General features: G+C 36.4%; 1 protein-coding gene across 1 annotated transcript in view; it reads left to right on the top strand.

Moving 5' to 3' along the window:
• The window catches only part of IMMP2L (inner mitochondrial membrane peptidase subunit 2), an 87,033-nt gene extending 67,943 nt beyond the window's left edge, over positions 1–19,090 (top strand). The window contains exon 4 of the mRNA XM_021715024.1: positions 18,983–19,090. Coding sequence (XP_021570699.1) covers positions 18,983–19,090 — 108 coding nt within the window. The remainder of the gene's footprint in view (positions 1–18,982) is intronic.
• The last annotated feature ends 1,447 nt before the right edge of the window (positions 19,091–20,537 follow it).

The following is a 20,537-nucleotide window of genomic DNA, read 5'->3' as shown; positions in this document are numbered from 1 at the left end:
TCTAAAGGAAAGAAAGAAAAAAAATTGGTAAAATAACAGAAACAAAACAAGTACAAAAACATTATCAAAATCACAAAAAAAGAGGAAATAAAACTAAAAAAACAAACAAAATGAACCAAACAGACAAAAATAAAAATAAAAAAATTAAAAACAAGGAACCCAACTGATTCTGAGGCCATTCCTGTAAGTCCAACGTCCTTTCAGCTCTGATCTCTAGCTCACAGTGCAGGCTTACAGGGTCTCTCAGTGCAGGTTGAGGTGCTCATAGCTTGGTTCAGATGCCCCAGGCCTACTGTGGGAGGAGGGTGAATCAGATCTGGACTCAACTGGCTTGCTGTTTGTCAAGTTTGCCAGTCAGATCTGACCTGTGTCTGACCCAACATGGGGATCAGGCTTCTGTGTCTCCCAGTTTGATAAGATTACCTTAGGTCCCAAGTTGGGGGCTGTGTGGGGCTGGGCGGGGCTGGGCAGGTCTCTGCCTGATCCTGGGACAGAGAAAATGGCTGCAGTTGACATCTCCTCACCGGGCAGGGACCTCCTCTCTGTCTCTCCTGATCCTTTCTCTCCACTGATCAGATCCGAGGCTCTAGCTGATCATCACGCTGTACTAGGTGATGGTGTGGGCCAGGCGCCAGGTGATGAGAACCAGCTGGCTTCAGCAGGCTCTTCTCAGGAGAGTCCCACGAATGACTTTGCCAGCTGGTTCTCCAGTCTCAGGGCAGTGGGAACTTGCAGTCACCCTCAGAGGGGTCCCCAGTTGCTTGAACCCGGGTTTCCCCTCATATGGACTTTCACTCTCCCACTAGTGCACGCCTACTCACACAGAGAGTCTTTATGGACACTTGCTTTTGTGGAGACTCTCACAGTCTGACCTGTCTGTTGCCATCTTAAACTCTGCCCCAATTTTTGTTTATGGTGTGAGGTAAGGGTCCATTTTTATTCTTCTGTATGTGGATATGTATGTTTTCTCAGTACCATTTGTTGAAGAGGCTGTCCTTTCCCTATTGTGTGTTCTTGGCACTTTTGTTGAACATCAATTTACTGTAAATGTGTGCATTTATTTCTGGCTTCTCTATTCTGCTCCTCTGGTCTATATACCTGTCTTAAGGCTAGTACCATACTATACTATAGCTTTGTAGTACATTTTGAGATCAAGTAGTGTGTTACCTCCAGCTTTTTTTGTTGCTCAAGATTGTATGGCTATTCAGAGTCTTTTTGTGATATTATATGAATTTCAGGATTGTGTTTTGTATTTCTGTGAAAAATGCCGTTGGGACTTTGATGGGATTGCATTGAATCTGTAGATTGCTTTGGGGTAATGTAAAATTTCTTTTTATTAAAAGTATTGACAAATAATTAATATTAAAGTTAATAAGCTTATAGAGTTGTGCAGTCACCACAATCTACTTTTACAACATTTCTATCATCCCAAAAAGACGCCTTGTGCCTTTTTGAAGTTACCCTTGCTACCTCCCCTTGCCTCAGGCAACCACTGATCTGCTTTATAGATTTGCATTTTTTTGAACATTTCTTGTAAATAGAAACATATTCATGTGGTGTTTTGTGACTGTTTTTTTAACCTACAAGGTAGGGGAGGGGGCCAAAGTTAAGAAACATGGCAGCCATAGCTCAATTAGCACATGGCCTGGCCAGTGCTTAACAAAACAATGACCTTTTCTGTATCTTTTTATTGTTGAATAGTGTTCCACTGTATAGATATACCATATTTTGTTTCTCTCTTCACCAGATGATAATCTTTGGGACTGTTTTGATGTTTTCATTATTGTAAACAATCTTGCTTTGGATATTTCTGTACAGTTTTATATGAAAGCATATAGACATGCTTTCATTTCTCTTGGGTATATACCTAGTATTGGAATTGCTAAGTGGCATGGCACATTTATGTTTAACTTTTGAGACATTACCAAACTAAATGGGGTAGGGGAGAGTGGGCTGCTGACTAGCACCACTTGTCCTCTCATTCCACCTCTTTCCTGCCTGATGGGGAAGTGAAGGGCCCACATGTCCCATCTCATTATGGCTAAGTGGGGTAAGAAGTCTAGCTCCCTGCTGGGCCCTGCTGATACCATGGTTTAGGGAGGAGAGGTAATTTTTCTCTTGGTGTCTGAGTGAATTCGAATGGCTATTAGCAAAAATGTTTTCTGTTCTGCTAGGCCATTCTTTTCCAGATTCTTTGGCTAAAGGGAGTAGGCTTTATTTCAGGCCTTTTTTTGTCTGGCCTTTTGCTGGTTCCGGGTTGCAGGCTTCTCTCATGTCTCACCCAGGATATATGAGAAGCAAAAGAAAACCTGTAGGTGTTGCCATGTGCCATTCTGCAAGTCCTAGGAGTCTTAGCCTCTATTTTTTCTTCTTCCGATCTTAGAGATATTCCTGCATTTGTTGGTTGTGTTATGTTCAGGGTGTTTGGGTTGTAAGAGGGGAACTGGTGACGAATGAGGTAGTCCATTTTGACCCTCTTTGAAAATCTTCACTAATATCAGATGTGACTGAGTTTTGGCTGATGGAAACTACTAAGAGGAAGTGAAGTGCCATTTCAAGCCTGGCCCATAAACACCTTGTCCGTTATCCTCCATGTTCTCTCTTCTGCCTGCTGACTGGATGTTTATGTGTTAGTTAGTCAGGTGGTGAGAGAGGAGAGGCTTGGGAAAACAAAGTGTATTATACTTACAGGTCCTAGAGACAGGAGGCAAAGCACAGTATGCAGGGCTGCATGGGAAAGTCACCAGCATGGTCAGGAGGCAGAAGACAATAGCAACTAGGCTAGAGCCTGTATCGGGGTTTCTGTGTGGGAAGGGTGAAGCAGAGCAGGGTGGACAGTATAGCACTGGCCAGTTTGAATAATTTAGACCATTTCTAAGCTATAGGGGTGGTCCCCAGTTTTTGGAACCTGGCCCTGGATGATTAAAGCAGAGGAATATTGTCTTCTGGGTGTACTGGCTCCATAGAGAGGTCTGGGTCTAGATTGGCTAGTTTGCATACCAATGGATGCTTCTGGCTGAGCTCTTGCTGTCTCTAAGAATTAGCTAGCCCCAGGAGGGGCACGTCTCTCCTCAGTCAGAAAGGTTTTTTTAAGATGTCATCATGATATACACAATATCTATTTCTCTCTCTCTCTCTCTCTCTCTCTCTCTCTAAGTAGGTGTATGTATATATATGTGTGTATATGTTATATATAGTACAGCAGAGTATCCAATAGAGAGCACTGAAGCCACAGGGGATTATAGATGTACAAGATTGAAAGAACCTGGGTTTCTGAATGACTGTGTGGAGTAAATCTGCTCTCACCACTGAACTTTTGGAATTCTTTGTACAGACACTTAGCCTACTTTGACTTTTTAGCAAGAATTTTTGCTTACATTTTCCTCTTTGCTTTTTCTTATATTCCTTTTAAGGCTAAACTTAAGTTCTGTCTTCCTTAAACAACTTTTCTTAATTCTGTCATTCACTTATTTAAAATCCTACAGCATTGCAAGTTTAACTTTATAATCCTGTTGTATTGTCCTCCAGATATTTCATGGGTTAATAATAACCCTGCTTTGTAAGCTTCTAAAAGAAAGGGACCATATTCCTCTCACCTACCAGTTCAGAGGGATGCTGAATAAATGCATATTAAATTTGTTCTTTGAAGCGTTGATGTGCCTGAATAATTAAACCATACAGAAATATGATGAAATGAAATTATCATCATTAAATTTATTTTTCTTAGACTTTAAGGGTGTTTCTGTACTATTCTCCTGAAAACTTTTTTATTTCCTTAATGAATCCATCATATTCTTTATGGCAGAATTTTCATACCTTTTTGCCCATGACCCATATTAAGTAATACAGTTTGCAAGTTTTGCATTATACACACATATACACAACTGGAATAAAAGTTTCATATAACAATACTTAAACTGTAATTACTATCATTATGTGCAATGCCCTCTGATATTTTCTGGTTCTGGTCGCAACCCATTAAATTGTTTCTATGACTCACTTATTGGTTGTGACTTGTAGTTTGAAAAATGTTGCTTTATTGTTAGTTGAAGGTTTAAGAGGGTGAAGCAGCTGAAATTGAGCTCTAACTTAGGGAGTGGAGCATGTTAGCTTTTGCTTCTGAAACTTTAAGTGTGGACTTGTTGTAAAGGCTTCAAGCAATAAGTGCAGTGTGAAAGATAAGGAGGCCTGTGGTTTATCCCTTGTCTGAGAAAACCCTTTTGTTGTCTCTGTGGTCCTTAGGCCTTATTTATTTATTTATTTTTATTAACATCTGCTGGGGGTACTTGTTAAAGAAGATCTGTAAGTCTCATTCCAGACATATGGTTAAAATCACTTTCTGAGGCTCTTGGAATTTGTATTTCAACAAGCTCTGTAAATCTGAACTTTGATAACTTTTTTTTTATAGAGAGCTTCAGATCTTGAGTGAGGCCAAATTCTTGGTACGTGTGCTAGACACACGTTTTTTCTTGAAAAATTCTGATTACATTTATTTATTAAACTTTTGAATTCTTACTCTTACACCTTTAAAAAAATTATATTTTATTTCTCATCCTTCTGTCTGTTAAATTATTCATCATATCTTTGTGCTAGTTTTAAGTTACTGTTTCTAATATTATACCAATAATTATGTCAATTTGTAATATGTCATTTTAACTTTTAAAATATTATTTAAAATTTTTGTGTTACTATTTTATGAACTTTATTTTTATTTCTTCCTCCTAATTTTTATGTTCTATTTTTGGTTCCATTCTTATTTTAAAATTCCTGTTTTATACTTTTTAGCTTGTCATTTGCTTTTAAGAGTATTCAGTTATCTTTAAAATTTTAAAAGTTTGTTTTTTTCTCTTGCTGACAAATATTTCTTTAAAAAAAAATAAACTGTATTTTATTTTAAAATGTCTTTAAAATGACCAACAGGAAACACAATCACAAGACTGTCAGCTGAGTGAATGGCCCATTCCTTCAGCATGGTAGATGTGTAGATTTTTAAAATAATGGCTCCTCGATGATTTAGGCCTCTCTCGATTTGTGTAGTTTCTTCCCACATTGACTGGTCATGTGACTTGCTTTGAGCAATGGGACATCAGCAAATATTGCTCAAATAGAAACTTCATAAGTACTTGTGACTTGGAAAATTCTAAGAACTTAGGCTATCTTGATGGAGGAGATATTGGAGGATAAATGAGACATGCTGACCAGCAAGCCCCAGTTGAGTGCCTGCCATACTAATGAGGCTATTTTGGACTGTCCATCCCTATTGAGTCCCAAATGATTGCAGCTCATGAGTGGTCCCAGGAGAAACCAATAGAGTATATATACTCAGCTGAGGGGATCCCTACTTGCAGAATCATGAGCAGATTCATTTTGTAGATACATAATTTTGGAGTGGTTTGTTATGAAGCAATAACTGAAACAAACATTGATATTCTTAGGTGATACTGTAACAAAACCTGGAAATATGTGGCATTGATTTTGGGACTGAGTGGCAGTTGAGGACTGGTAAAGTGGTGAGGGGATTGTTGGCAGAGGCTGGACAAATGGCACAAATCTGCTAATGGTTACCAGGGAGGTGGTAAAGAAACTGTTACTGGAGACTAGAATGAGGGTGACCCATGTTTTATGGTACTGAAACAATGAAAAAAAAGCCTGTCACCTGTAGTAACTTGGAAAATAGAAGAAATACCTAATGAACTTATGGATGAGGCTAAGGAGATTTCCAGGCAGAATATTGAAATTGGCTTCTTATAGCCTTGTATAAGGTATGGGAAGATAGAAATAAACTTAAAGCAGCAATTAGAGGAAATACTGTGTGTGTGTCTAGGACTTTCTGGGTTGGAAAAGAAAACTGTGTTCATTCCTAGTTTCTAGCAGGCAAAAGATTCTCAAAGTAAGAAATGGCCTGGGGTAGAGATTAAAGCGGCGGTTGGAAGACTCTTAGTTAAGACCTCACAAAGATTTAAGTTGGCAAGTAGTTCTTTTTAGTTAGGCAAAATAGCTTGTAAGACTCTTAAGGGCTCTGTGATAGAGCAGCCTGATGCTTCCAAAGTAGAGAAAGATCTGGTTCAAAAAGAGTTATGGATGTAGTTTTGGGGAAAATGGAATGAACCTCAATTAGATTAATAGAATGTCTATAGAGTTTTAAGGGAGTTGAATTGCTTGTACTAAAAGGGATGGCCAGTTTAAAAAGAGGCTTCTGGGTCACCAATTTACTATGAAGGTTAGTATTTATTTCAATAAAGAGCCAAAAGCCTAGAGCTACAAGTCATGTAAACCAATAGATTAGAGAACTACTCCAGAGAGCAAAAACTGAGTAGGAGGCCTTGACGATACGTGCAGCTGGAGCTTAAACTTTCTATGAACAGGTGACTTCTACGTTTCTCCTATTGCCTTTTCAACTCTTTTGTAGTTATCTTGTTCTTGTTTTTCCACTGTGTTGGGTGTTTGGGGGACAGATATTTTGACTTTTTACTTCATGAGTCTCTGATTTGAAATGAGCTGCACTCAAGCTACACCCTAGGGTCTTCTTCCTCTTCCATACTTGGACCTGATACACATTATGAGTTAATGGACCTTTATTCTATTGCAAAACCCTGAGGAGGCTTTGGAGTTCTTGGAAAGCATTGTGCATGTTTTGTGTGTGAGAGGGATGTGAGTCATTGGAGTCAAAGGTAGAGCTTTGGTAGATTGTTGCATGAATGTTACTTCCCACCACCTAAGACCCTAGAATCATGCCTCTAGGTACCTGAGCTCTGTATTGTTCCCTCCCGCACTGATTCTTGACATGGCCATATGACTCCCTTCGGCTGGTGGAATATGAGCAAATATGCAACAGAAGCTTGTTAGATGCTTATACAGTGGAGCTTGTGCTCCTGTAGCAATACTGCTTCCATGACTGCATCTGCTTGAGTGATCTCAGCCAGATGGACTGACTAAATACCCAGCTGAGCACAGCCGAAGCTGTAGAATCATGAGCCAATAAATGATTTTAAGTTCTGGAGTGGTTTGTTTTATAGTGGTCAGTAACTAATACAAAGACTGTATGCTTTTGTCCTTTTCCTCTGCCACAGTGCTTCTCAATTACTTTTGATAGGCTGTTTGTTTCTTATACATTTGAACCCCTCAGTTCTAATCGCTTTGATCCATGTAATTCAGGGGGTCCAGGGCTCAAAATTTCTATTGATACACATTTGTATTGTTACGATGGTAGCTGTTTGTGTTTGTTTGTTTCTTTTTTTTTTTTTTTTTGAGTTGGAGTCTCACTCTGTCGCCCAGACTGGAGTACAGTAGCCGCTCCCAGCCACCGCAGCCTGGACCTGCTGGGGTCCGGCGATCTTTGCGTCTCAGTCTTCCGAGTAGCCGGAATTACAGGTGTGCGCTACCACGCCCAGCTAATTTTTTTTGATTTATTGTAGAGATGAGGTCTCGCTGCCTAGGCGGGTCTCGAACCTGTGGGCTCAGGCAATCCACTCACCTCAACCTCCCAAAGGTGCGTGATTACAGGCTGAGCCACCGAGCCCGGCTTGTTTGTTTGTTTCATATGATGCAGCATCAGGTTCAACAATGGGGAGCAAAAGGATCTAAAATCCATGGTATTATCTCCATTGATTTGTTCACAGATATGATATAAATGATGTGAATAGGTTGCTATACCACTGTATCTGTTGAGGAATTTGGCATCTTTGGAATTACATGCTTCCAGGGAAATCATTCATGCAGCCTCATGAAAACCTTGGTATTTGTTGAACTACTTCCTTTCTGTTGCTACACACCTTATTATGAACTTTTTTTTAGGCTAGAAGGGCACGTCAGGGAGAAAAATGGTTTCTTCTGAGCAAAAAGGACTTATCAGTGACTAAGAAAAGCTTATTCAGTTTTATGAGGACGTTAAAGATTTGCTAGTATTTAGATTATCTTGGTGTGGCCTTTCCATGACTTGCATTACATATAGCAGTCTGTCTTCTTGTTAATATGTACATTTGTTTATAGAAATTTTCCATTTCATTAATTATGTATGATCTATTTCTGATATGATTAATTAGAACTATAAATTAGAATAGCTCTCTCAAAATCTGTTTTATTAGCTAGGAAACACCATACACATATTTAATGATGGTGTTTTATAGTTATTGCATTGAACCAGAAAGTTTGCAGATAGGAACCTTGCAATCTAGTTGTAGTGATTTGAATTACAAGGATGCTTAAATACTAATGAGCTTGTTAAAGGAGAAACAAAATTTTAAAATGTTAGTAATAAAAGAATATAAAAATCAGATGCTTTTCTCCTTTAAAAACAGTACATCGCTTAGTTCTTATATAAAAGCATTGTATATTAATTGGCAAAAACTTATAAAATATAGAAAAATACACAAAATAAAAACAATATGTGCTACCTTCTAGAATTAGTTATTTTTAAGATGTTACTATATAATAATAATAGCAAAAAGTATTGAATGATCACTATATTCAAGCCATTATTGTATCACTTTACATATACTCACTTATTTAATATTCCCCACAATTATATGATGAAGGGACTATTAGTAGCCCATTTTACAGATGAAGAAACAGGATCAGAGAGATAAATATTTTATTGACGATTACATAGATTTAAGCCCAAGCTTCTGATTTCAAAGTTTGCATTTCTAAACATCATAAATTCTTGACCTTCTTTTCTGCCCACTTTCCTCCTCCCTCCCTCCCTCTCTCTCTCTCCCTCTCGTCCTCCTTCCTTCCCTCCCTCTGTCCCTGCTTTCTTTCCTCCCTTCTTTTTCCATTCTTCTCTTCTTTACTCCCTTTCATCCTTTCTTAAATTGGATCATACACTTTTTTTCTTTTTCATGTATCACATTTTTCACTTAATTTACTTGGCAAACATATCCAAATATATGTCTTTCCACAATGTGATTTGTAATCATCTTTCATATCTGTATGGTTTGAAATGGAGCATTTCTCTCACATAAAGGGTACTTACTACTCATACCCCTTGTGAGGGTTACTTTTAGGTGTCAATTTGACTGGATTAAAAGATACCATCACTAAACCATGGTTTAATCAGTTTCCTCTTATTGGTATTGAGGTTGGCCCAGTTATTAACTGGATCTTAGCTGAAAGGCCAAGAAGCTATCCAGTTATTCACTATTGTAAATAATGTATTGTGAGCATCTTTGTACATATACCTTTGCACATATTTTTGATTATTTAAGGACAGCTTTTAAAATGTAACCTTTCTAAGTCTGAGGATAAGATCATTTTAAAGACTTTAATGTATTTTGGCAAATTACCCTGTGGATAGTTTGTAAACATTTTCATTCCTACAAGTAATGTATGAAAGTACCTGTGATGTCCAAGACCAGAAGAAGGGTGTACCAACTCTAGAGGGGAGAGAGAGGATTCACCTGTCTTGTCTCTTTTCTAACTGGGCCTTCAGCTAATTGGATAGGGCCTACCCGTTGGGCCACAGATTCAAATGCCTGTCTTCTGGAAACACCTTTAGAGACTTAGAAATAATGCTTTCTTAGCTATCTGGGTATCTTTTATTCCAGTCAAATTGACACCTAAAATTAACCATCACAAGAGGTATGAGTAGTAAGTACTCTCTTTTTGTGAGAGAAATGTTCCTTTTCTGACTTAAAGCTTTGTACAGATGTGGGTATGTTATAGTCTTTTTATAATGTACACCAAGTGAGACAAATTCGAGAACTCTAGAAGCCATGCAAATGATAGAGACCCCTGAATAGCAAAGGAAGAAAGATGGCATTCTAGAGCATTTTGCCCACTTTCTTTCAACAGTGTGGCATCTAAAAATAATTTTGTAATCAGAATGGACATTCATTTAACAGTATTCATGCTTCTTGGCCAATGCTGCAGCATTAAAAAAGTTTTAAGCCAACAGTTAGTTTCTTTTCTGTTATTTTTTAAACTTAAATTAGTCTCCTTTCTGTTATTTTTTAAACTTAAATTTTCCCCCAATCATGTCTCCACATAAATGTGTCTAAGGAATATTGTTGATTCCTCATGGTTGCTACTGGGGACTAGTTCACTTAAAAGTATAAAATTTGAAATTTAAACATTGTAGATTGTATATAGCCAGTGTGGGTGGAGCTTTTTATAGGGATGAAAAAGTTGAGAGCATTGCTCCCAAAGAAGTAAGGTTAAAACCAGGCTTTTTGGGTAGAGTAGGCAGTGGATCATAGTCTGTGGAATTTTTAAAAGTTAAAAACAGAATAAAAAATGTATAGAAGAAAGAGCCAGAATAATATCATTTATTGATTGATGACTTCAGTTAAATCTTACAAGGCAAGAAATCTATTGTGACTCTGTTTAATTCTCTAGAGGAGTTTTATTTTCCTAAATCAAAACATAAATTCTCTCAAAACTGTCATAGGATTTGAAGTTAGACACAAGCTGAGGATTTAGGAAACCTTGACAGTAATATTTGTTTGTAAGAGGAATAAAAATCCTTCAGCATAGTCTATGCTCAGAGAAAACATGAAAACCCAAGTTTAGTGTTATACTTGTTTCAAAAGTAGGTTCAATATTGGCTATTTGTAGCATTAGCATAATTTAACATCCCTTGAAATCTGCTAACTTATATTGTCTTTCTTAGGGTGAACTTATAGTACTTAAGTCAGAGCAAAGCATGCAAAATAAATACATATTCATTGTAAAAAATATATATATACAGTATGTGAAATGTAACTGAGAAAAAAAAGGGAGAGAAAAAGGAAATCATAATCTCATCAACTAGAACTAAGTACTGTTACGTTTCTTATGTATATCTTTTTGTATGTATGTATGTTAAAAAGAAAATTTAAAGCATAATAGGTATAACATTTTAATAGGTATTTATAATTAAAGGTTTGTACACATTAAATTTTTATAATTAATTAATTAATTAATTTTTATAGCTTTTGGGGTTAGAGATAGTTTTGGTCTGGGCTTTAAGTGTACCTGCTACCCCTGCCGGTGCACATTGTACCTGATAGGTGATTTTTTACCCTCTGCCCCTCCTCCCTTCCTCCTTCTGAATCTCTAGTGTCCAATATATTAATACCATTCTCTATGCCTTCGCATATCCTTAGTTTAGCTTCCACTTATAAGTGGGAACATGCAGTGTTTGGTTTTCTGTTCCTGGGTTAGGTCACATAGGATGATATTCTTCAGTTCCATCCAAGTTGCTGCAGAATATATTATTTAATTCTCTTTGGTAGCTGAAGAGATTTCCATGGTATATATATACATTTTCATTTTCATAATCCACTGATTGGTTGATGGGCATCTGGGTTGATTCCACACCTTTGCAATTGTGAATTGTGCAGCAGTGAACATGCAGGTGCAGGAGTCTTTCTTATATAACCACCTCTGTTCCTTTGGGGTAGATGCCTAGTAGTGGGATTGCTGGATCACATGGTAGATCTACTTTTAGTTTTTTGAGAAACCTTCATACTACTTTCCACAGAGGTTGTACTAACTTACTAATTAATTTATAGGAGCAGAATAATCGAGGTCCAAAATAAAAGCATACCAATTTGACTTGATTGAAAGAAGTGAAACAGTCCACCAAAAATTTAGAAATGAGGGGTAGAATTTTCTGCCCATAGACTTCCAGTTTAGTATTTAAAATGAGAAATGTACAGGGCAATATGTCAGGGTTTAATTTTTCTTAAATCTTGTGGAAAGAATATAGAGGTTGATTGTGTTTACCTTTATTCTATTGTTGCTGCTATCCTCAGTATCATCCCTTTTGTTGACTGCTACTCTGTATCATATACTGTAATGTTTCATGTGCATCTCATTTAATTCTTATAGCAGCCCAAGAGGTTGTGTTATTTCAGTCCCCATTTTATAGATGAAATAATGAGACCTAGAAAGGTTAAATCATTTGTTTAAGGTAACATGCTATTAGGAAGATGGAAACAAGATTTGAACACAGTTTTATGTCTTTAGAGCAAGGATTAGTCAAAAGACTTCAAGTGTGATTTTTTAACCTTAGTGGTCCAAAGTAGAGACAGAGAAATAGATTGAGTGTAAATGCGAGTTTTTGAAGAAAAGCCAGTCAGAGCAGCTGTTGAACTTGTTTTCTTCTTTGTTAGTAATCCCAATGAGTATCTCTATTTTCTTCCTTATTCCTGGAAAGAAACCTCTTTGAGTATAGTAAGGAATATCTGATATAGTCATACACTGATATACAGCTAGAAACTTCCAGATTGAATATTCTCTGAGATTTCTGATTTCTTTTTTTTTTTTTGAAAGCAGGACTTATTGAGAGGACAGAAAAGTTCCCACACTGGGGGAACCCAAAGGGGTTGCTCCTCTCTGAGATTTCTTAACTTAAAACTTTATTATTTTAAGTTGGTTATAATTATGATATAGTTTCTAGGAATCCTAGGATTTAAAATATTAACAATAAGCAAACATAGATTCTGTGATCATATCAGATTATCAAAGTTTATTGCTTTTTTTTGGAGTTGGGGTCTCCTTTTTTGTTCAGATTGGCGTGCAGTGTGGCACGATCACAGCTTACCACAGCCTCAACCTCCTGGACTCAGGCGATCCCTCCACTTTAGCCTTCAAGTAGCTGGGACTATAGGCACATGCCACAATGCCTAGCTAATTTGTTTTTATTTTTTTGTAGAGACAAGCTCTCCCTATGTTGTCTAGGCTGGTCTCAAACTCCTAGGCTTAAGCAGTCCTGCCTCAGCCTCCCAAAGTGCTAATATTAAAGGTGTGCGTCGCTGTGCCTGGCCATGGCTTATAATTTTGATTCGACGTATGTAACTTTGATTTGAAAAGATTGTTTGCTCTGACTGAAGTATGTACTGCTATTCTGCAAGGAAGAGCAAGATGGAAAATTTCTAAGTAATAACATCGTTTACTAATTTTTCTAAAATTATACCATTCAAATGAGGTTTTCTTAATTTGCCATATAAAAATTTATTTTTGTGATGATTGCATTTTTTTCTTCTTAAAAATAGTTTTAGAAAACTCAGAAATCAAAGTTTTTTTTCTTTTTAATAATTTTTTAAATTGAAGTACAACGAACTATGGCTTTATAGCACTATAGGAACAGCTTCCCAATTCAAGTATATTTTTCAAAATTTGAAGTTGTGGGGTACAATTCAGAATTAGGTATATAAATGGTCATTGTGTAGGCAAAGTTTTGGCCTCACTTTGGTCCCTACTTCACCTGATTTGAGAGCAGATACCTTTGTTGATAAGGTGTACCCTCCCTGCCTACCTCCCCTGGCAGTTTCCCACTACTGCCAATCACTTTTTTATAGTACTATGATAATTGTTCAGGATCCACTTATGAGTGAGAACATGAGGTATTTCTTTGCTTTTGTGATAGATCACTCAGTATTATAGACTCTAAGTCCATCCAAGTTGCTACGAATTCATAATTTTGTCCTTTGTGACTGTGTACTATTCCATCATGTATATGTACCACATTTTAAAAATCCAGATACTTTTTTTTTAAGGATTGAAAAAGATTTATTATCAACATGCTAAAATAATCAAAGTAGAGGGGTATTATACATATTAGACAAAAATATAATTCAAAGTAAAAACATTAAAGAGGATAAGAAATCATATATTGATAAATGGTACAACACTTTAGGATGCAAGAATTCAGACACATTTTTATGATGTGTTATTCATATTCATGCATGAACGATATCGATAGTTATTGTGTTGTGATTATCATTATTTCATTATGGGTAATAATCAAGCAGTATTCAGCTGTTCCTAATGCTAAATTGTCTAATTTGATGAGACATAAAGAATTTCTTACTGTATTTACTCTTCAAGAATATATTTTCATTGTAAGAGATATATAGAATGTTTAGATATTGTATTTTGCTAGGAACCATCGTATTTAAAAATTCTTTTATAAATCTTTTAAACTTTAAATATAGAAATTTTATTTTTCAGTCACATTTCTGGAATTAGGCATTCAAAAGTGGATAAGATGTGGTTCCTGCAACTGAGATGCTTACACTTGAGTGAAAGAGTCACTACTTCTATTAACTAAGGAGAGGAATATAGGAGTATATTTGGGGGCTGTTGTGGATGGAATAGGATTTGTTTTGGGCATGTTAATTTGGGGAATCTGTGTGTATTTCACTAATTGATTTTTTATTCTTTCCATTAATATATATTAATTACTTACAAAGTGCCCAGTTCTCAAGAACACAGACATAATAAATCATCTGTCCTCTAAACACTTATAGACTCTTAGAAAGAGAGACAAAGGAATCATTGTAATGCACATAAATATGCTATGATAGAAATAATCACAGAGTGTTATGAGAAACTTGGGATTTTTTATCACTTAACTGAGATCAAGAGTGGGAGTAATAATAAGAATATGGGAAGCGTTAGGAAAGAATTCTTGTTAGGTTCCCTCATGGAATTCAAGTTTTGTTTTGAAGTATGAGTTAGCCAGATGATGGGAAGTTGGGAATAAGGGGGAAACACTTCAGGCAGAAATATTTGTTTATTTGGCACCTTGGAGGTGTGAGAAAATGACCCAAAGGGTACTACTTAAGTGATTGAGCTTATGTAAGTGGGTATTGAGAGGGTCTTGAAGATCATGTGTATCTTTTATTTATTTTTATTTTAAAGATGTGGGGTACAATTCAGGGTTAGGTATACAAATGTTCATTATGCAGGTACCCTTGATGAGGTGTGCCCCTCCCTTCCCTGGCAGTTCCCTCAGCTGCCAGTCCCACCCCCACTCCCCTGGCAGTTTCCTACTACTGCCAATCCCTTTCTTATAGTATTATGATAATTGTTCAAAGTCCGCTTATGAGTGAGAACATATGGTACTCTGTTCTTTGTTTCTGTGATAGATTACTGAGTATGATTGACTCTAAATCCATCCAAGATGCTGTGAAGTCCATATGTTTGTCCTTCTTTATGGCTGCATAATATGCCATTGTATATATGTATCACTTTTTAAAAATTCATTCCAGCTTCAATGGGGAGAATGGTTGATTTTTATCTTCAAGACAGTCTTTAGAGTAAAGTAAAGGTAAGGAGAGCTAAGTAAGGATTTCAAGCAGGGAAATGACTTGATCAGATGAGATTCCCAGCAATCATTTGGAAATACATGCTTGAAGCTGGGAAGAGCAGTTGGATTTGAGTATAAATTTAACTAGAGTGCTGCAGTAATGTATAAAAAAAAAGCTTTTTGCTTAGGTGCAAAGATAAGTAAACAAAAGTCACATTTCAGTATGCTAAGAGTTGTATGAAATGCTATGGCTTAAATATAGAGGAGGAGGAAGTGGCTTGGGACTGTTCATTTAGGAATCATGAGGATATGGGTGGTATTTGAAATTGGGAATATTGTGTGGTTTTCTAGAGAAATAATTTAAAAACAAGAGATGAACAAACTACAGGTAGAATTCTAGGAAAAAGCAACTTTCATAGGATAGTGGTTGAAGAAGACTCATCTAAAGTCATGATTTTAACACTGGATTGTAACCCATAAGTGGGTTACAAAGTCAATATAGTGGATGTAAAATCAATATGGTTGGTAATAGGTACAATATTAATAACATAGATTAGGAGAAAATAGAAAATATCAATGTGTGTGTAGTAAAGTTAATTACTGTTTTATGATTTTTTTGAATTTCAATGTTGGTGCAATGTATTTCTTATTATGGGTTGTGATCACAAACTTTTAAAAAACACCAATAAAAGAAGCTAAAGAAGATAAGTTAGAAATAATTAAATCACCATTGTTCTTCACTATTCTAGAGGCAAGGAAAAGTGAACACTGAAAGTGCAATAGGAAGGAGATTTTCTCTTTATGGTCTGGAGTGCAGATGGTTTCCCCACAGGTTAACTTGACTGCATCCTTTACATAGAAGGACTATTGCAAAGAAAAAGAGAAGAGGACTTGTAAATCCTAAACTCAAATAGGGAGAGAAAGAGGGAGATAAAGAATATGATTGAACAATATAAATGACAGAAAATTAACCCTTGTAGAAGCTCTAACCCTACTGTTGTGAAGACAGCAGTTCCATTCCCTAGCAACATGGCTTAGTAAAATCCCTGGACTTAATCCTACTGCATCAGTTCTGCTCCTAACTAGGAATAAAGCCTAAGAAGTTGGGGAAAGTGTACAGAACTGCTCCTAGTTAAAATTATGATGTAGTGATATTAGAAGTTGATAATAGAAGTTACAGAGAGGTTAACTGTGAGCCAAGAATGATCATATCATAAGGACTTTAAATGAATGATCTCACCAAATAAGTACAGCTAACTCTTGAACAATGCAGGAGTTAGGCATGCCAACCTCTATGCAGTCAATGATCCATGTAAAACTTTTGACTCTCCAAAAACAACTTCTGATAGTCTACTGTTGACCAGAAGTCTTACCAATAACATAGTTGACTAGCATATGTTTTGTATGCTATATGCATTATATACTATATCCTTTCAATAAAGTAAACTAGAGAAAAAAAATGTTATTAAGAATTTCCACTTATTCATTAAGTGGAATAGAGCATCATAAAGGTCTTCTTCCTCCTTGGTTTGCATTGAGTGGGCTGAGGAGGAGGAGGAAGAGGAGTGTTTGGTTTTGCCGTCTTAGTGTGGAAGAGGTAGAGGAGAAGCAGTACACTTTTATTGATAAAGATCTATGTTTAAGTGGATCTGTGCAGTTCAAACCTGTGTTGTTCAAGGGTCAACTGTCTTTTTAAAGCCTTGAACAGTGTCTTGTATGTGGTAAGCACTTAGTATGTCTGGGTGTTACTATTAGAACTGTGCGCATGGTCAGCTCTCAGTAGGTATTTGCTATTATTATTATTATTTAATTATTCATTAGGTAATAGTTACTAATTATCACCATTTTACTAGTAAAGAAAGACAATAAAGTTAAGTAACTTGTTCAAGATCATATAGCTAGAAGTTGTTTCTTTTTGAACTGAAGGTGAGAGACTGATTAGTATGAGTTATATGATGAATGGTCCTTGAAATATGATGATAAAGGAGAGGAAAGATGTGCCATGAGTGAAAGATATTATGGTTTATCTTGGTGACTGGTTGGATATGAAGTAAGATGATAACTAAGATTTTAAGCTGGTTTACTAGGGAAATGGTAAATAGGATGTAATAACATAAGGAAGAAAACTTTTAATTTAGTAGGAAATGATGACAAATTCCATTTTATTCCTGTTGAAATTTATTCTAATAATCAGGTGAAATGACTAGCAGGGAATTTAAAACTAGGAGATTTAGACATTATCACATACAGGAGTTGATACAAGCTCTGGGAGTGTTTGAAGTGTCCAAGGATAATCAATGTTCTTTGGTTACCAAAACCTTAGTAGTCAAAAATAATGTCTTGATAATAGCCTTCACACACAATTTTGACATTATTGCCCATGTTTGCTTTGTGGACAATATACAAATAATTTTAGTAATCTTCAAAAAAGTAGTGTGTTACTACTGTCCCAGGGTCTGGCAGTGGCTGGCTTTCACTATTTTTCTCACTTCTGCCCTGGTTGCTGTTGTTATGTCTGTACTTGCTGCTGTCATCAGCCTCTCGGTGAAGGCAGAGAGCCTCAGTGTTTTGGCACCTTTCCCTTCACAACAGCAATTGCTGCTTCCCATGGTGGCATTCTCAGAGAGTCAATAGTGAAAAAGCTCTCTCAGCTTTTCTTATTCTTTTTTTTTTTTTTTTTTTTGAGTTGGAGTCTCACTCTGTCACCCAGACTGGAGTGCAGTGGCTGCTCCCAGCCACCGCAGCCTCGACCTGCTGGGCTCCGGCGGTCCTTCCGCCTCAGCCTTCCGAGTAGCCGGAATTACAGGTGCGCGCTACCACGCCCGGCTGATATTTTGATTTATTGTAGAGATGAGGTCTCGCTGCCCAGGCGGGTCTCGAACCCGCGGATTCAGGCAATCCACTCACCTCAGCCTCCCAAAGGCGCGGGATTACAGGCTGAGCCACCGGGCCCAGCTGCTTTTCTTATTCTTTTGCCCTTCCATTCTTACCTTAGGCATCAGACTTGTTATCCATTGGTTTTGTCCGTACCCCTGTCTAAGCGACAGTTATGTTAACTTCATGATTACCGTATCAAAATTTTGTGCCTATATGATTCCTGACTTTTAGATAAATTCTTACACAAAATGTTTTTCAATTCTTGCTCCATTATAATCCTCAGGCACAGCTAGACTTGTCTAAATCCTAGAATGAAGGCCACTTATTCTGCTCAAACTGGGACTAGGACCCTTGGTACATGCTGTCTTGAGAAAAAAGGGGTCAAGATGGGAAATTCCTACTTTTTTATTATTATAAAGATTTGGGGTACAATTCAGGGTGGGTATACAAACGCTGATTATGCAGGTACCCTTGTTGATGAGGTGTGCCCCTCCCTCCCCTAGCAGTGTCCCTCAACTGCCAATCCCACCCTCCCCTGACAGTTTCCCACTACTGCCAATCTCTTTCTATTTATAGTATTATAATTGTTCAAGGTCTTACATTTTTAAAGATCAGTCCATCACCTGTTTCCTTTGCTCTATTCAGTTCTTTATAAGGGCATTTTTTTGGGAGGTTGATTTGAGATTTTCTCTTTTCCCCAGATGGATTAATAATGTGTACTATTGGGGAATTAGATTGTATCTGAATATTCTATTGGGAAGTTTGACTCATTTCTTTATGTTTATATTTAAATGTTTAAAACTCCTTCTTAAAGCTTTTTATACCTCTTTAGCAAAGATTTGAATATCTAGTACATGTTCCTTTTGAATAAGTATTGGTAGTTTTTTTTGTTGTTGTTGTTTATCTGTGAAGAATCCCAATGAGCCTTTTTGAAAATGCATCATTTGCAGTTACTTTAGAAGAGCAATTTATCGAAAGGTACTGTATTAGAAATGTTTTATTGCAATCCAGTTGAACTATGAAGTGCAAGGAACCATGAAGATTGAAAAATACAAATGATAGATGTGTCTCTTTCTCCTTATTTTGTAGCCTTCTTTGAATCCTGGTGGGAGCCAGTCATCTGATGTGGTACTTCTGAATCATTGGAAAGTGAGGAATTTTGAAGTACAGCGTGGTGACATTGTGTCATTGGTGTAAGTAATCCAGTAGCATACTATATTTGTATATAAAGTTATTTATACTTATGTTGATTTAACTGTTAATCCATTGTTAATACCACATTGCCAATTATTGAATTAATGAGTACATTTTAAATATGTGTTTTAAAAAATCAATTTTGAGATGTAACAATGCTATAAACGACAATTTTTTCTTTTATGTTTACATGTGTATCAGTTGACTGATGTATTTGGATTTGGTAAAATGTTTTTAGCAAAATGTTGGTAAGAAATTGTTATACTGGTGATGCAGAATACATGTGCTTGGCCTTACTTTGGAGTATTTTGGACTTTTACATTTCGGTAAGCAGTGTTTTTGTTATCCCAGTGTTTTGTTAATTTGTGTAGCTAAAACGTATTTCTACAAGTTGATAATTATGTCATGAAATTCAGTGACATTTATATACATGAGTTTAACTGAAAAAGAAAAATTGAGACTGGTGCAAGAGGCTTCTGCTTAAGACCAAAAGGTGGCACTGTTTCTCTGTTAAAATAGTATGACTGGTCAGGAAAAATATTTGATTCCAGTTTTAATGTAGAAAAGGAATGTCAAAGTGTGCGTAACTGACACAATGATAGAAGACATAGTCCTAGTACTTGCTTGAATGGTTTAGATTTGAGATTTTTTGTTTGTTTGTTTTAAAAGTAAATTCACCCTGGGAAGACTGCAGCTGAACTTGCTTAATGTCTTCTGGTTTAAGCTACTTATAAAAATATTTTAGTATAATTTCCTGTTATGCCAGTTATGCACTGAAGTAGCCAAATGTAGTAGTGTTACTACCACCATTTGTTTTAGCAATAGTAAAACCTTCTGTTGGGTGAAGACTTTTCCAATTTATATTTCTGGAATTATTTTTTCTTGTTGGATGATAATTTATAATTGTTTGGTAAAAGGAAAACATTATCTATTTGTTCATACTTTGGCTAGTGCTTTGTGGAAATAGATATCTATAAATGTGTCTCTTCAAGACTATTCTACCAGGATTCATTTGAAAACATGTTAGCCAAGTCTGGTTAGTAATTAATGAAATAAATTCAAGTGAGATTTTGTATGGCAGACATCCAAAGATAGGGATTAAATGCTTCTCAGGGTTTGAGGGCTTTCTTTAATATTAACCTACTCTTTGGAGTGTACTTTTATTTTGTCATTCAGAGTACTATTTTTGCAATCTCCTTAACAACCTTTTCCATGCTGGATTAGCCTGTTGTATGCTCATTATTCTTTTGCCTTTGGTTTGACAAGGTTACATCCTCACTTAGTCGGTGATGGAGAGGATACCCACCCAAGTGAAAGAGGTCACACGATACACAGACAATTGTGCAGTGTTTTATTTTATTTTTCCATGAGAAACATGCTATCTCTAAGCAAGTGAATTTCAATAGATAGTTTAAAAAATTAAAAAAGCCTCCTTGAAATTCAGGGTCAT

This window comes from Carlito syrichta, unplaced genomic scaffold, assembly GCF_000164805.1.
Source record: "Carlito syrichta isolate Samal-C Ts95f unplaced genomic scaffold, Tarsius_syrichta-2.0.1 Scaffold306577, whole genome shotgun sequence".
NCBI classification, from domain to species: domain Eukaryota; kingdom Metazoa; phylum Chordata; class Mammalia; order Primates; family Tarsiidae; genus Carlito; species Carlito syrichta.
The sequence above is the reverse complement of the archived record's forward strand: the minus strand, read 5'-3'. Positions and strand labels throughout refer to the sequence as shown.